The sequence below is a fragment of the Mustela nivalis genome (genome assembly GCF_964662115.1).
Source record: "Mustela nivalis genome assembly, chromosome: 3".
NCBI lineage: Eukaryota > Metazoa > Chordata > Mammalia > Carnivora > Mustelidae > Mustela > Mustela nivalis.
In genome coordinates, this window is record NC_139022.1 from 173,401,301 (window position 1) to 173,418,226 (window position 16,926).

Below are 16,926 nucleotides of genomic sequence, written 5' to 3' on the forward strand. Positions count from 1 at the left end.
TTAAATAACCCAGGAACCGTCATGTTTGTAGCAGTGATCGACAGCACGATCCACCAGATTTTCCACAGGAGAATTTGGGTCGTAGGCTCGTCACCAGCAGGAGACATGACTACAGAGCCTGGCCGTTAGGCCACATCCTTTCATTCTCTCTCTCTTTTTTTAAGATTTTATTTATTTGACAGATAGAGATCACAAGTAGGCAGAGGGGCAGGCGGTGGGGCGGGGTGGGGGGGAAGCCGGCTCCCCTCTGAATAGAGAGCCTGATGCAGGGCTTGATCCCAGGATCCTGAGATCATGACCTGAGCCTAAAGCAGAGGCTTCAACCCACTGAGCCACCCAGACACCCCAACACATCCTTTCATTCTTAATTTTTACTCTGATTCCTAGATTTATCTGCTGTTCAAAAGCTAAGTATCTCTACTTCCATTCCATTATGGTCTACATTCGGTTTTGTGTGAACTTACCCCAGTTTCTCTTAAAAAACATTATTTTAAATGCATTTGTTTGTTTAGGACTCGCTCCCAGACTGCTTCTAGAATCCGTTGGAGCAGTCTTTGAATTAAACATGAGGAGACTTTGAAGGGAGTGAGAACGGGAAAGCTCTGAGCTGATGGGAGCCAGACTCTGGGCAAAGGAGTTCACCTCTTGTCAAGAAGAAACACACAAGTATACCCACCTCCAAAGGTTCCTCTTACAGGACACGAGGAGCGAGCATGCCTTGTCCTAGCCTCGTTGGTGATAAGCCAGCCTCTTCCTGTCCTCCTCCTCTCCATCCCCAGTGCATCTCAGCCTGCATCCTGGACTCCTCGAAAGCACGACTCTGGTCAGGTCCCATATGTCACAAGCAACTCGGATCGACAGGGCTGGGTCTGCCCTCTGTCCTTGAGAACAAGATGGCATAGGCCTCCCTGTCTGATCATCCTGGTCCCTCCTCTTCGCCCACCCTGCCCTGCAGACTCACTGGAAGAGCTAGGGAAGCCCATTGGAGGTCCCTGGGCACATGACCCTTTTCAGACAATAGAGCTGCCCCGTGTGTTCTCTCCTGGTCCTGAGTACTGAAACAGGCTTGTTCTAGTTCTCTGTTCCAGTTGAAATAACAGTGTGCCCTCCCGTATTTACTTTTTTCAAAGACTAAAAAAAAAAATATTCAGGTTGGATTTGTCCTGCCTGTCCAGTACAGTTCTGCTTCTTGGTGCCCACCGTCCCTAACTGCACTTCGTTCTCCATCAAGTTGGTGATGGATCTTCATGAATGTTAACGGCCTCAGTCAGATTTTCCCTTTGTCTTCTTTTGGGAAATAAAGATAAACACATTTTGTTATCTCAATTGTTTCCCTTTGCAGACTGATAAGAGGCACTTGCTTTCTCTCCCCAGGCCTATAGACACCATCTTTCAGTGGGATCTTGAACTACCTTACCCTCGACTGTGTCCATGGATATAGGCTTGCTTCCAGCACGTTGTGTCAGTCTTTTGCTTTAAACGACAACAAAAAGTTCTTTTACGTCTTAGACTCCTTCTTGAAAGAGTTTTAAAAGCACAACAGAAAATAAATGATATCCCCTGTCCACAAAACCCCCTCTCTCCCCAACTGTTAATGATTTCAGCATCATTTCTGCGTCTGTTTCACGTTTAGGCCGAAGACTCTCGCCCCTCTGTGCCCCAGGATGTCTCCTTGGGGTCTCCCTCAGACAGGCTGAGGCCTTAGGCCTTTATCCTGTGTTTGCAGACCCCTGCGCCCCCGTGTTCCCCGACGTGGCCGGGCCACCTCGCCCTTCCTCTGTGTCCTCCTCAAGCAGGGAAAGGGATATAACCGTGTGTCTCTTTGAAGTCTTGTTTTGTTCTTTCTCCTTCGAACTCTCTGCCCTTTCCTAAGTCATAAAAACAAAACGGAGGAGAACCGAACCAGCCTCCTCCCGCGGGTGGGCCTTTCTCAGCTGCCCAGGCGCTGCCTCTGTTGACCTTCATTTCTCCCTTCTGATACCGCGCTTCAGCTTTTGTTCCTTTTCTTGTTCTGCTCCTTTCGTGTTCAGATTGGCAGCCAGGGGTAATCTGTTACTATCCTTGCTGGCTCTGGTTTTGGGAGAATTACCATCCCTGACATCTGCCTTCCTATTTAAAAAGCAAATCCCCAAACTTAGCTCTTTTCCTCATCCTCATGGCTAGGCCCCCAAGCAGACTGAATGACGGCAAATCAGCACGGCGTGGAGATCGGGGCTCCGTTGATGGAAGAGAGCGCTGTCATGCGTCAAAGGCGGAGCTCCTTCCACGGGGCAGTGGGCCACGGGGACCACTGGGGGTCGTGTGACATCGGCTCTGTCCACTTGGTCGGCTCCTCACCACGTTCTGTTGGTTCACTGTGTTCTCGCCGTGCCCTACCGCACCCCCTGCCGAGTCTGGGCACTAAAGGACAAGGGACCCAGTGAAGGAAGGGGTTCCCTTGTCTCTCTCCTGACCTGAAATCTCCCTATCTCAAGTTTAGCTTCTACACTGAGCGGCCCTTCAGCGTTGGGTCAGGTCAGACTTCACGCAGAGAAACAAATAACGAATCCCTTCACAAACAAGTAGCGAGTCCCTGCACATTCAGAGTAAAGTTCAAATTCACCGGGCACAGCCCGCCCCTGTCTAGGCAGGGTATGTGTGACCTCCTCCGCATATGACAAAAGCACCTCATTCTCGAGTCAGATGCCTCGGCACAGCCCACTCCCTCCACCTGGGATGTGTTTTTCCTTTTTAAGTCATGAAATTCTGTAAGTGTCAGAGGGCACTTCCTCCGGGAGCCTCACTAAACTCTATCGTTCCTTTTTTTTTTTTTTTCCTAAAATTTTATTTATTTATTTGACAGAGAGAGAGAGGGAGCAGCACAGGGAGAGGGAGAAGCAGACTTCCCGCAGAGCAGGGATGTGGGGCTCCATCCCAGGACACTCAGACCATAACCTGAGCCGAAGGCAGAGGCTTAACCCACTGAGCCACCCAGGCGCCCTCTATCCTTCCTTTAAAACCTGCATTGGATGTCTCCTCCTGGGAAGGCTTCCTCTATCTCTTCCCGTCCCCTTCCCTCTGGAGGTAGTAATATTCTCCTCTGCACAACTCCATAGTAGTTGTTATGGTCCCGTATTTTGATTTTCTGCTGAGTGCCTAGATTGTGACTTGTAGCACAATGTCGACCAAAGAATAGTTAATCAGTAAATGCTTGCTGAATGAATGAGGAGCTTTCTGGCTCAGAAGTCCACACACGATGATGACGGTGCCCAAATTTTCTATGCATGCTTTGCAAGCACAAAACACATTGAACTCTGGGTTTTCTCCCAGCCTGGGGTTTCTCCCACATGTTCTAGACATCCTTTCCTTAGTAGTTACACTTTGATTTCTCCATCAAAAAAAATAAAAAAAAAATGTTTATAGATTCTCACTACCTATAGGAAAGCACTTTGAAAAGTTTGTCTCAAACTTGTTCCAAATTGTTTACAGAGTTTCACATGTGACCCTGGCATTTGGAGAAGCATTTGTAACATGTTTTTTTTTCAAAGTCCTGGAAAGTTTTCTAAGACAGGTTTTCATGAGGGGCATCCAGTAGTTTCCTTTTATTCATTCTCTTAACACATATCGAAGGTGATTTCAGGTTTGCACCGTTAAAAGGTACAGTTAAAAATGAAACCACACTCATCAAAAGAAGATACATGCTTTGAGGTTTTAATTGAATGTGTATGCTTATCTTCATCAATATCTTCTATTGAACAAGTGTGCAGGTAGAGAAGGTCAGATTATTTAACAGTTTTATTGTTTTGGGGGCGTCAATATCTAAGGCTTTTTGTTTTTGTTTTTAGTGGTCAATTACCATATAATTTATCAGCCAGTCAAAATTGATTCACATTCGCCATTCATTCCTCTTGGGTTCAGGCTGGTTAACATGTTTCGTGTGATATTTTTCCCCCCAGGAGGAATGTCAGAACTACATCCGGGTGCTTTTGGTGGGTGGCGACCGGTTATTTACCTGCGGGACCAACGCCTTCACGCCTGTCTGCACCAACCGCTCGGTACGTCTTCATCTCCAACCTCGACAGAAGTTAATACCAGGAAAATCCAAACATTCTGTTAAAGCTGTAGTTTTACATGCATGTCCATTCTCGAAGGAGTTGTTTTTTCAATCAAAGAAAACGTCTTTTTTTCCAAATGGAATAAATATTTGAGGTATTGATTTATTACTAATCACCCTGACCAGGCTACAAAGAGCGGGAAGGAACCCGGCTTGTTTCATTCGACCTCAGTGTGTTTCTAAACTGTTTCTGCCGGCTTTTCCCCACCAGTGGTCCTCAACAGTAATCCCCAACATACTCTTCCTTTAGCCTGGTTTACTGTAGAGATGCCGACAAGTATTAAATGGCCTTAAAATCATAGTCCAAATGACGAAAATGCACTTGACCTGTTGGGTAAGAGCAATGTCAGAACAACGAAAGGCAGCCAACACATGAAGCGCGAACCCCGGGCAGAGCTAAGTTCCACCCTGGCCTCTTCCCTTTTCTTCTCACCTGCCCTTTTTGGCGGGGACTTTCTGGCATCTGCACCTTACACCCGTAGATCGTGGGGTCCTTGGAGCTCTCGTGACATCTTCCTGACTCGAGATAGGGATTAGATGTTCCGCGGGGAGCAGGATGAAGAAAGAGTGTGATGTCGATCTCCCGGTGGCATCACTTCTCTCAAAGCTTGACTCGATCATCTGCAATATTTTCCAATAACCGAATTGGCAGTTGTTGGAAATCCAGGGAGGATGAGGAGGAGGATGGGAAGTGTTGCCCACAGAGAGCCCTCGGTGTCACGCCCTGTTCTCAACGCTTCACACCGACTTGACTGGTGGTTCTCTACCCCATGTGGTATTTACCCTTTGGGTCCCTGTTGTTTTCAACAAGAGTTTGAGGTATAAAGCATTGAAGTGGCTGGCCTGGAGCTGACTGAGGGCACAGTGAGCAGTGTGTGGGGAGGCCCTGTGTGGCCTCTGTGCTCTGCTACCACCCAGGTCAGAACAAAGAAGCCCGTGGAACTCTTCTCATTCAAGGATCAGTTGAGAATCCAGCATCTGAGAAGCGGGGTTCACACCAGAAGCCTACAGGACCCCGCGTGGGCTGTCTGAAAACTGACAAAATAAAGTCTCGGAAATTTGGGCTATGCAGTCCGAAGTAGCACGCATCTTTATCTGGGAGCACAGTTTGGGGCTCTTTATAGCATTTTAATTCCCTTACAGTGATAAAATTGCATGTAATCTAATTGTGGTTTCTGTTTCTCTCAATATTGAAGTTTTCTTTATTGATGTGGAAAGTCTGCAGTGCCCATGCATTACCAGTGGGACCCACGTACAATCATCTTATTTCAGTTTCTGGGGGGGTGTAATGATGTGAGTTCTGGCAGCTCGAAGGGAGGTGGGAGGGGTGATTGATTGGTGGCTCCTCCTGTCAAGTACACCACAGGGTGTTTCCATCAGAGTCAGAGTGCACACCTCTGTCATGGCTTGTCCTAAGCCCCAGAGAGTTCATCGCACGTGTGTCATTTGTGAGTCGGGCTCAGCTGATCTCAGGCTTTCATGGGGGATAATTGGTTTCGTCTCTCCTTTCTTCCCCCACAGTTGAATAACCTGACCGAGATCCATGATCAGATCAGTGGCATGGCCCGCTGCCCCTACAGTCCCCAGCACAATTCCACGGCTCTTCTGACGGCCGGCGGGGAGCTGTACGCCGCTACAGCCATGGACTTTCCGGGACGGGATCCCGCCATTTACCGGAGCCTGGGCATCTTGCCTCCACTCCGCACGGCGCAGTATAACTCCAAATGGCTCAACGGTGAGTCTGCCGGTCACGGCCGGTTCCCACCTCGTTTGTCTGTAGCTCCTGGTGACTGGTACTGAAAAGGAAGCTGTCGCCACTTCCGAAGAGAAACAATTTCTTCATTTCTCAACAAATCAGAATGTCACTTGTTTTTTACATCAGTGTGGACGGGCGTCTGTAAGGAGCTCTTTCGGCATAGAAGGGAAGTGACGCTGTCAACGCTGGGGACAGCAACAACAGGGCTAACGTTGACATGACCACGCGTCAGACTTAAGCTGGTTTTTACGCTGTTGTCCAAAGTTCAGGAAATGTGATGTCTTAGTGCAGCTATCTGTAGATTGGTGTGCATTCTTCCGTAACTTCTCGTCATAGATCTAAAAGCAGGAAATGGCTAGCACTTCATGAAAATTGTCAGACACTGGGTAGCAGACTGTGTTGGGCCACGGGTAGCTCCAAAGAGCTTGATCAGTTTTAAAAAAGTCTCAAGTCACATACCCAGGGCATTGGGGTGCACGTTACTTGGATTTACTTACTTCGATGGCGTGAGCATCCCTGGTCGCTCCGCCGTCCACATTCTGGTAGTGTGGTCCTTGGACTGACCCCGCTGGGAGCGCAGAATCTCTCATGCAGTTTCAGGCACTGTACCCAGGTGTGATGATATCCAGCAACAGAAGCCAGATTCCGTGTGTCTTTTTTTTTCTTTTTTTTCAAGAAACCCAAAACCCCCAGAAGATGTCCTTTCAGTCTTGGACTGGAAATTGGTCATGTGCTCACTAAGCAGTCAGAATAGAGGCTGGCTTTGTACCATGTCCTGAGGGAGGTATGCCAGCTGGAATCGAGCCCTTCGTGTGTGTGTATGTGCCTGTGGGAATGTGCCTGCACACACACTGTGCACACGCACATATATGCCCATGTGCACATACCACATGCACAATGTCATAGGTAGATACGTGCGTCACATGTCATCCCTTTGTTTGATAGCTTGCACAAAGATGAAATCTTGCCCTTGCCCTATCCTATTGATTATTTTGAGCTTTCAAGTTTGACAAAGATTTACTGACCTTCTGTCAAGTACAGGCTAATAATGTAGATGAGAATTTCTCAACCTCAGTACTATTGACGTTTTGGAAAAGATAATTCTTCGATGTGTGGGTGGCGCATGATGGTTGGCTATCACAGGATGGTTAGCAGCATCTCTAGCCGGTCTGTACTCACCAGATGCAATAGCGTCCCTCTCTACCCAGTTGGGACAATAAAAAAATTTCCAGAAATTTCCACGTGTCTCCTGGGGGAGAAGATGCCTCTGGTTGGGAACGACTTGCTTAGGCTTAGTATTTATGTGCACTTATTTGTGTGTATATATATATATAAACACGACACAAGCATTTTTCCAAATAATATAGTCAAACCAGCCCCAGGTTGCCTTTAAAAGATTCCCTTGTGGAGAAAACAAGATCCTCATCAACTTTCTCCAGTAATTTAAATGACTCTGCACCCTTGCAAAGGGCACCATGAATTGTTTTCCTAAACTGAAGCTCGAACTAGCTTTTCTTCTTGAACATTATTTCCGTTGAACTGGTTTCAGACCCCTTTGGGCCCTGAAGCTTTCCTCTGTTTAACGTAAAGTTCTTCTTTCTGTTCATTTGTTGATTTTTACTGACCATGCAAAGTTTCCACTTAAAGATCAAAATTACCTGCCCCCAACCAAAGGCATTGTAATTAGACTTTGTCCAAAGCAAAGTAAAAACTAATTAGGAATACCATCTCTCTCTCTATTTTCCCCCCAGAAGTGGCCCCCTGATAATTCAGATTATAGCATGAGTTAAAAACACTGACTGTTTCTTTGCATGTGACTCTGATTCCCACTGGCTGGTCAGATGGTATGATTCCATTAACCTCTGGGTGGACCCCTTTCTGTCTGTGAGTCGGGATGGGGGAAGGGCGGCGGGAGAGCTAACCCTGCTCACCCCGGTCTCCGTCGGAGTGCTGCCATTATTCGTTCAACAGAATGCATCACATTTTAGCTTCCTAAAGTGTGCTGCTGTTCCTGTATGTAGAATCCAACAAGTGCAGACATTGCACATAAGTCCACGGTCACTGCGGTAAAGTCAGCACTCAACTACCTCGTCATCGTCATTTCCGTGACAACGACTCGCCCTGTTGCCCTCAGCCCTGCCCACCCCCACCGGCCCACAAAGGAAGGCCCCCACTCCCTGGGCAGAGAGCAGAGAGTTCTCGATGTTGAGCCTTTCTTCCCTCTCCTGTGCCTTGTTGGGTCAGTGCCTTCTACTGAACCCCTGGTTGGCCCTGGTTTGCGCTCGATGGACCATCCAGGACCGATTCTGACCTCTGACCCCACTTAGTTCTGCTTCTCACCCACCTGCTGAGCCGGGAAGCAGGGGCCTGTATTCTTCCTGACCTCACTGGAATCCCTACTTTGCATCCCATCTGCTTCGTGACCAGATGCCCTGGTCTCCGTTCCCCACTGTGCTCTGGAGTCGTGTTCTTTCTTTACTGGAAATTATTGCTGTATTTGTTATTCCTTCCCCCTTTTTTTTTTTCTCTAGCCTCAGATTTCTTCCTCTCTAGCGACGACTGCCACTTTTTAAATAAAAATGTGCAGATGTCTTTCCCCTTCGATAAGACAAAAGCAATAAAGAAACCCAAACAAGCTGAGAATGAAGTTAGTTCTGCAGTATCCAAAAAAGGGTATTACTTCCTGTTGAGATTTTAGAGACCCATTCACGGAGGCGCTTAGAATCTTCTCCACAGAGTGTTCAGCTGGTTGAGAATCAGGACACGGAGTGAGCAAGTAGAGAGCCGAGGTTTGGATTTACTCTTGATAGAGCTGAGCAGGTGCTGAAAACCCAGTGCTGGTGTGTCCAGTTAAGAACGTGCAGGCTCTGATCTGCCGAATGAGGAGGAGACACGGGCCACCCCCATGGGGTCAGCAGGCGGCTGTCTCCTGGGCACGCGAGCTCCCACTCCGGGGAGGTGGAAAGCCCGGGGCCTGATGATTGAAGAAGGTGTTCATGGCACTCGCTCACGGATGTGAACGCCGAGGGTTCATCACTTACTCATCTTGGGCTATCACGGATCGTAACCTGCTCACCCGTGATCATGACCAGAACTCACTGCTTTGCTTTGGCCATTTTTGGGGTTTTGCCAACAATTTTGTTTGCTGAAAGAGTTGCCTCCTCAGGAGAGAGGTGTGGAGGACAGGGCCTTCCGACTGTGGTTGGCCCGTTTTTGTCTTCAGTGTGGTGCTTGTGGTGAGTTGTGTATACAGTGATGTGTCTATACTCACAGGGGGCCCTTCCCATGGTTCAATTAGTTACCTCATACAGGAAAAACGCAGTAGTCTTTGAAGCTTGTACGAGAGGCCCCTTCCTCGCCTCTTGAAGCTCTGGTAGCCCCAGATATTCCTGGCTTGTGGCAAATCCCTACAGTCTTTGCCTCCTTGTGCACGTGGCCTCGTCTCTGCTTATCTGCGTCCTCACGTGGCCATCTTCGTGTAAGGACACTGGTCATCCTGCATTAGGGGCCCGCCCTACTCCTCCTCTTCAGTCGGCCATGACCCTATTTCCAACAAGGTCTCGTTTGCAGGTCCTGGGGGGGGTTAAGTCTTCAACATGTGGGGGGGGGTGGCGGGATCCACGAGGCGGGGCTGATCACCAAATGCTCAAATGTGGCCACCTCCCAGCGCAGCCCCTGGTTTCCGGCGACGGCCCCACTCTTCTCTCTGGGCTGTGTGTGGTCGGTCTTCGGCTGTGTGTGGCCCGGCCCGCTCGCTCGCTCTGCCCCGACTCGTGGGCGGTTCCCCGTGTGCGCCATGGGGAAGCCGCAGCCCCGCGCCTTCCTCACGGCGTGGCTGCGCGTGGCCTTCTGCTGTCCTCCCCTCCCTTGGTTTTTCGCCTCCTCCCAAATCCGGCCTCCACCTCCCTTAGCTCCGATTAGAGTTTCAGCTCCCGGGCTTGGCTGGATCGCTCCTCCCTTCTCGGCATTACACAGGAGTGAGCTCGTCGCATGGCACTGGAGCTCTCGGCCATGATCGTGCGGGGAACCCACAGAGTCCGCACTCCACCTGCAGAGAGAGCCGAGGCCCTACCCACGGCCTCCCGTTACCCTGTGTCCCGACTCCTTCCCACCCCATGCTCCCTCTGCTTTGGCCTCGTAAATGTTGTACAGGGCCACTGGCTCTTGGCTGCCTTCCAGGGATCAGCCAAGGCCAGAGAGTCAGTCGCTTAAGCTTTGTGGTCCATGGTGTCCCCATCGAAGCTGTTCAGTTCCTCCCTCACAGCGGCCTCCCTCCCCGTGGCTGGTGCTCCCGAAGCCTCATTTACAGCCAGTGGGTGGGATTGGCCTCAGGCTGTTGTTTGCGGGCCCTGTTCTAGCTGAAGAGCTCCCTCGACCTGAACTCCGCTTGGCCGACTGGTTTAGCTCCTTCCGGTCTTTGCTCAGACGGCCTTCCAATGAGACGTCCTCCGACCCCTTAGGTGAAGGGACGCCCTCTCCCATCCAAGTCTTCCTGGTCCCTCTTCCCTTGCTCAGCTTTTATCCTTAACTGCTATGCCCTTCAGTGCTTGTCTCCTTCCTTCCCTAGAATGGAGGTTCCCCATGGTGAGCTAATGTGTTTTGTTCACTGATGTGTCCTGCATCAGTGCCGGGCACGTAGTAAGCTCTCATCAGTATTTTTGGAATAAATGAGTTACTAGATGAGGAATTGCTTCTTTGCTTGCCCCATAAGTGTATGAATACTCCAAGGGCAGGGATTGTATGTGAGCCATCTTCATGTGTCTCATTCAGTGTCTGAAACACACAGTCGAAGCTCTGTCAACGTTTTTTGAATGAGTAGGAGATAAGCCCATGTTGTAAATCGTAGAAATATGAATGGTGTTGTTAAACGAAGGGAACATGTCATAGGAATTATAAGCCAGAATTTAAAAAAAGAAAGAAAGAAAGAAAGAAAAAGATTCATGTGTTTGAAATTGATTCAGGTCCAAACATCTGAAAAAACTTCCTTCGTCATCTCCCTCAGACGAGTCACGCCTGTGACTCCGTCTCAACCATGATTTAGTCAGTTATCAAACGCAGTGCAATCGATTAGGTGCTGTTCTGGAGGAATTTGGAACATTGAGTTATGTGCTCCACAATGAATGTAAGTTTCAACATCAGATTTATCCCCCTGGGCCAAAATCTCTCTGAAAACAAATTTATGTGTTTAGAGAAATACCTTAACAGCTTTAATGCATTAAAATACTCATCATTAATAACCTTTATTAAATGATTACTGTAAGGCAGGATAATAAATGTTTAATGGCCAGTGCTTAAAATAGAGGAGCTGTAAAACTCGCCTTCAAGAAATTGGCAATCAAATTGGGGAAACAATAAACCCATGAAAAAGGGAAAAATGACATTTCCAAATTAATAGTATGCAAATTCAGTTTGTAGGTTATGAGGGAAATACATACTTTCAGAGAGGGGGGACAAAAACCTCTGTAGGAACTTGGAAAAACTAATTCATCAATGAGTCTTAAGAAGTCCGCATGGCAGTCTACATGGACATCATCTTGTTAAGCCTCGTTGAACTGCTGGGTTTCCTTCTCTGCGGGGAAGGGTTTGCCTGTCGACAGAGTTGTCCTGATGAGGTCCCCAGCTCCTTCTGTTTCTACAGGTTTCAACCATGACCTCATGTGGAAGCAGACAGACCTGACATCAAAGGCCTTCTCTTTTTAACAATATTATTACATCTGAGCTATTATGGTTTTAACCAGGAGAACTCTTTTTGTAACAATCTCAACTTCTCCTGGTTCGAAATACTTCGATGATGTTCCCAGTGCCTTAAATAGACTCATTGAGGTCTTTAAAATACAATGAGTAACCTCCTAAGGATTAAGGATAATTTACTTGGAGGGAGAAAATCCCCTCTGTGCTTAACTCAAGCAGAAATTGTTTCTTCTCATCGTGAAGACAGGTGCCTCGTGGAGAGCTCAGCACTTCCCCTGAGAGCAGATGTCACCTCCCAGAGCTGCAGACACGACCAGAGTCACTCTTTCGGGCTTGTCCTGGGGACAGTGAGAGTTCACTTTGGACCGTCTACACAGCACATTCCCTCCTGGGCCTCTTTGCTCTCGGGGCTCCTGGATGGACATTTGCTAGAGCCGGAAATGCATGGATTAGAGGCAGCCCTCACAAAACAAGCCAAGTACAGACAAGTGGTGCCTAGGAACTGAAGTGTGTTTGTGTAGGAAAAGTCAAGTCTTTATCAAGGAAAAGCTCAGGAAACTGGAATTTAAAAAAAAAAAAAATCACGAGTGCCTAGTTAGCAGCTAGTTTTCCTTTTTTTTTTTTTTAAGATTTTATTTATTTATTTGACACACAGAGAGAGAAGAGACAGAGATCACAGTAGGCAGAGAGGCAGGCAGAGAGAGAGGGGGAAGCAGGCTCCCCGCTGAGCAGAGAGCACGGAGAACAACCTTTTCTAACTGGTGGGACATCAGGCAGATTGGCCATCTTGTGTGGGATGCAGGTCTGCTGGAAATTGTGCTGTAAACCCAATCTGAGCATCTTCATGGGGTCGCAGGGGCTCTTTGGAACTTGTCAGGTCGATGGGAGACTCCACACATGTGCCATCTGTAATCCTCCACAAAATCTGCCGAGGGAGATGGCACCGTCCTTGTTTTACAGGTGTATAAGCCGCCGTCAGCGGAACTAGCCCCTGAACCAGAGCCCCGAGGCTGCTGGGCACGGGAGCCGCCGTCTGCAGACACGCGCAGTCCAGAGCTGGTGGTCGACGCCTCCGCGGGCTCCCTCCTCCCTTCATCTCCTCCACATCTTAGGAAAGAGCAGCCTTGTAATCTGCCTCCCTCGTCCCGAGCTCCACGTTTTTATGCACGAGCTGCCACAGAACAGGGGCGGCGGGGACTCTGGAGAGGGCGAGGAGGGTTTCCTTATTGGTCGAAACTTACAAAAAGCAATGACATGGATGCAGACTACTGGAGTCAAAGTAGAAGAGCCTGTGGCATAATTGAGAACAGTCCTTCACGGGCACAGAAGTTTGTTAAGTGACAGGAAGGAGTCGGTTCTTGTCGTGGTCTCGGCAAGCCGTGCCGTGCACCGGTGGGTCTCTGTGCTGAATGCCTGAACGGGGCAGAGCGCAGAGTCCCTTCCGTCTGGTGGTGACAGCTCCATGCTCGCCAGTCAGTCACTCGGACTTTCAGTTTGCTCCTTTCTGAAGAGAATGGACGAATGAGCCGTTCTTCCCCGACCAAGGTATTGTGTGGCCAAAGGCACCAACTCGATACACTAAGTCATAGAGAGACTTGCGTCCAACAAAACAGAAATCCACATAGAGAAGTTACATCCCATTAGAGAGAACATAACAGATTGTACAGAAATTTTCTAGTACTTTCATCACCAGGAAGGAAAATGGTTCAGGGCATTGTCTAGAGATCATGAGCCGTTGCCTTGTGACAGCCTGAGGTCCCTCTTGCCACCCTGGCAGTATTATAACATTGCTCCCTGTCCCTCCCCAAAGCACTCCCGTTTGGCCCATAAATCACATTGTCATCCTGTTTACAAGATCCCCAGGTGTGTGCGTTTCAGTAAATTTGTCTCCATATTGTTCTGTTAAACTCTTTCTATCCCCTCAGTGGCCTCTCACGTTTGGTCATGCACTGCTATGTATTGGCTCACTGGCTCTCTTTTGTGGGCTTCTGTCTTGCCCTGGCCCAGGTCAGCTCCGGCGACAGAGATCACGCCGTCATTCAGGTTGACGCGTTCTAAGCACGTAGTCTTACAGCCCGATCCCTTTTCCAGCGAGCTCTCACATCTTGTGCTCTTCCTCCTCAGAACTACTTTATCAATATTAAAATATTTGAATTCATGTTAATATGCCAGTTTAAAAAAAAAAAAAAAAGAAAAAGAATGCCCAGCTTTTGATTCACGATTCTGGAGGCTCAATGATTCATCCTTAAAAGAAGTGAACCACTGCGCTGAAAATATAATCAGGGAAATAATGAACATGGTCCATGGAAACTTTCTGTTTGGAAAATGTTCAAAGATACATTTTTGTGAAATTAGTTTGAACAAATTGAGCCGAGGAGCGCGTGATATGGTAGCTGCTCCCCGGAGAAGGGAAAGGTTGGGGAAGCTTGGTGCTCGGAGCAGAGCGAGAGAGGACACACAAGGGTGTTTGACACTTTGAGTGGAGCGTGTAGACGACCGCCCGTTAGCGAAGCTCCCCGAGACCCAGGGGGAGAGTCCAAGGAGAGCCTCGAGCCTGCAGGGTGAGTCCTCACATAGGGGAGGGCCGATGTCATTCAGGGAGAGACGGCACGGGTCCCCTTGGTACTGGCTGCTCCGGCTAGAATCAGCAAGTCTATGCAAACACCACATTTTCTTTCTCTTTCTTTTTAAGATTTTATTTATTTGACAGAGGGAGGCCCAGCGAGAGAGGGAACACAAGCAGGGGGAGTGGGAGAGGGAGAAGCAGGCTTCCCGTCCAGCACGGAGGCTGATGCGGGGCTCCATCCCAAGACCCTGGGATCATGACCTGAGCCAAAGGCAGATGCTTAATGACTGAGCCACCCAGGCGCTCCATAAACACCACATTTTCCTGAGGTCATATTCCTGTGGAAGCAAGAAGGAATCAAGTTGGCTGGTCGCACTTTTCTGGTTGGACGCAATGGCTTTCTCTCCGCTGGGGGCTCCGTGAGTGAAGGACTTGGGGATCTGAGTGTCAGCCCTGACCACGCAGGACACGCGTGATGCCCCGTCCCCCTCTTCCCTAGCTACTGCCATCACCACACCCACAGGAACGTGGGTCATCAACTTGTCTTTCAGACGCTTCAGTGACCCTCCAGGGGCAGCTGACGTCCTAGCTCCTGTCTGGGTCGCTGTCCTGGCCTTCTCCTTCATTCCGACATGAGCTTCGTTCCATTCCGGGCCACTCTTGGGGTCTCCTCGTAGCGGTGGTCTCTCCTGCTCTTGACCTGGTGCCCCCCCCCAGCCTTCCAGCTGCCTTTTCTCTGATCCTTCTTTCTCCAGTTGTTAAGTTCACCTCTCCGCCGGTGGTCTTCAGTGTTCTTGTCCTCATTGTGATGGCTTGTCGGTCTGTCTGGTCTGTCGGCTTTGTTTTCCTCTCTCGGTCCCCAGGGCATGTGCTCTGTCGGTTGCCCCCGCACACCCCCGCCGTGGGTGGTGGGCGAGAGGAGGGCTCCGGGGCTTTGGGGCTCTGTCTCCGGCACTGCCCCCATATTTGGTGCCACATCTGCCGAGAGCAACAAAGACCCTAATTTAGTATACAGAATGCAACCTTTATGATTTAGCTTGTTAAATAAATACTGATATGTTTACTGATATGCATGTTTTAATAATCTACCTATTTTTGTATATGCGTATATGCTTATTATTTATATCTTAATTTACATAGGTGAATAAATGTGATCTATATTTTGATGGTTAGCAATCGAGTGCTGAGCACTTGTCACTCTTTGCCTTTGATTCTCCCCGTGATACGTGTTGGGTGTTGTTACCTGCACCGCTCAAACAGGACGCAGAATGTGGGCTGGGAAATAACTTAATGGAGTCCACACAGCCAGTAGGTGGCAGTATTGAGCCATATATACCTACACACGTCTCCCTACGGTGTGTACGTCTGTGACATGCACAGACCCGCATATACACATACACACATACAAACATGTGTTCTCCACCCACCTGTCTGTCTGTCTTTTACTGGAAATCTTGGGGAAAGCTTTAGTACATCAATGGCTTTAAAACCACATTGTACTTAATCTAATTTAATTTTAGTGTAATTATCCATGCTTCCTAAATACCTTGATGAAATTAGTTTACTTTGGAACACTCTGCAACAGATTTTCATGTAGGGGTAATGAGGGAAAGAATGTGCAGAGAGAGAGGGGGTATGAAATCTAGATATATATACGGAGATGGTTTTGGTAGTGACTGACATCAACAAATTTGGCTCACTGTGTCCTGTCGAAAGACTGTTTTCATTCACTTCTGTCCTGTTTGTGGAGTAGCTTGGACTCAGCAAGTATCGTTCTCAAATTTTGGTCACCCTTAAGCTTAACATTTGCATGTTTGATTATTCACTGTCATTATGTGGAGTCCTACTAGATAGAAATTAATTAAGAGGGAAATCAGGAAGGGCACCTGGGTGGCTCGGTTGGTGAAGCAAATGTCTTCGGCTCAGGTCATGATCCTGGAGTCCCGAGATCGAGTCCCGCATCGGGCTCCCAGCTCAGCGGGGAGTCTGCTTCTCCCTCTGACCTCTCCCTCTCATGCTCCCTCTCTCTCTCATATAAATAAATAAAATATTTTTTAAAAAATAGGGGGGAAATCAAGAGTAGGTCACGAAATAATAATTATAGGCACCATTTATTAGAATCATACTGCATACCGGTCTCTTTAATCCTTAAGGCAAAATAAGTCTTTTGTGCCCTAAAACATCATACGGGATAAAGGCATATTCAGATGTCCATGCTCCAGCCCAGGGTTTCAAGCTGGGATGGGCAGAGCCACAGCCCACATGGCCTCCATGCCCAGACATCTAGTCGGACTTTGGCCAGTATATTCCGAGGTGGCTTTTAACTTAAAAAAGGACTTATGATAGATTCTGATTCTAGTAAGCCTTTTGTAGAGTTGGCAAATTGGGATTCCTTTCTGTCTTCAATACCCGTTGGCATGAATTTGGACAAATATTTCTGTATCAGGAAATCATCGATGATGGGTCAGTCATCAGACTGAACCACCAAACACAAGGTCGCTCCAAACGGAGGCAGGGGATGTTACATTAGAAAGAAGCAGAACGGAAGTTTCCATCGGGATGCTCGCCATCTGGTTTTACCTGGTCAGAATCTTCTCCAAAATGTTGAAGCTGTTCTTCTCATTACTCATGTTTTATCTCGTGCATCTCTTCTCTTCCTCCTGTCTGCACAGTCGCTAATAAGCAAATGTATAAAATAAAAGTTCCTTTATCATGAAACATTATTTCCTCTTATGGCAGGACCTATTTTGTAAGATGCTGTGTAATGCATGACTTTTCATGTTTTCCAAACATGAGAAAAAAACAGCTTCTCCGTCCATA

The 16,926-nt window shown here is 48.2% G+C and overlaps 1 protein-coding gene across 4 annotated transcripts in view; it reads left to right on the forward strand.

The window, feature by feature from the left end:
• The window catches only part of SEMA5A (semaphorin 5A), a 466,391-nt gene that overhangs the window by 299,467 nt on the left and 149,998 nt on the right, over nt 1-16,926 (forward strand). For all 4 annotated transcript variants that reach the window (XM_082725185.1, XM_082725188.1, XM_082725186.1 and 1 more), the window contains 2 exons: nt 3,936-4,034; nt 5,615-5,828. In XM_082725185.1, coding sequence (XP_082581311.1) covers nt 3,936-4,034; nt 5,615-5,828 — 313 coding nt within the window. The remainder of the gene's footprint in view (nt 1-3,935; nt 4,035-5,614; nt 5,829-16,926) is intronic.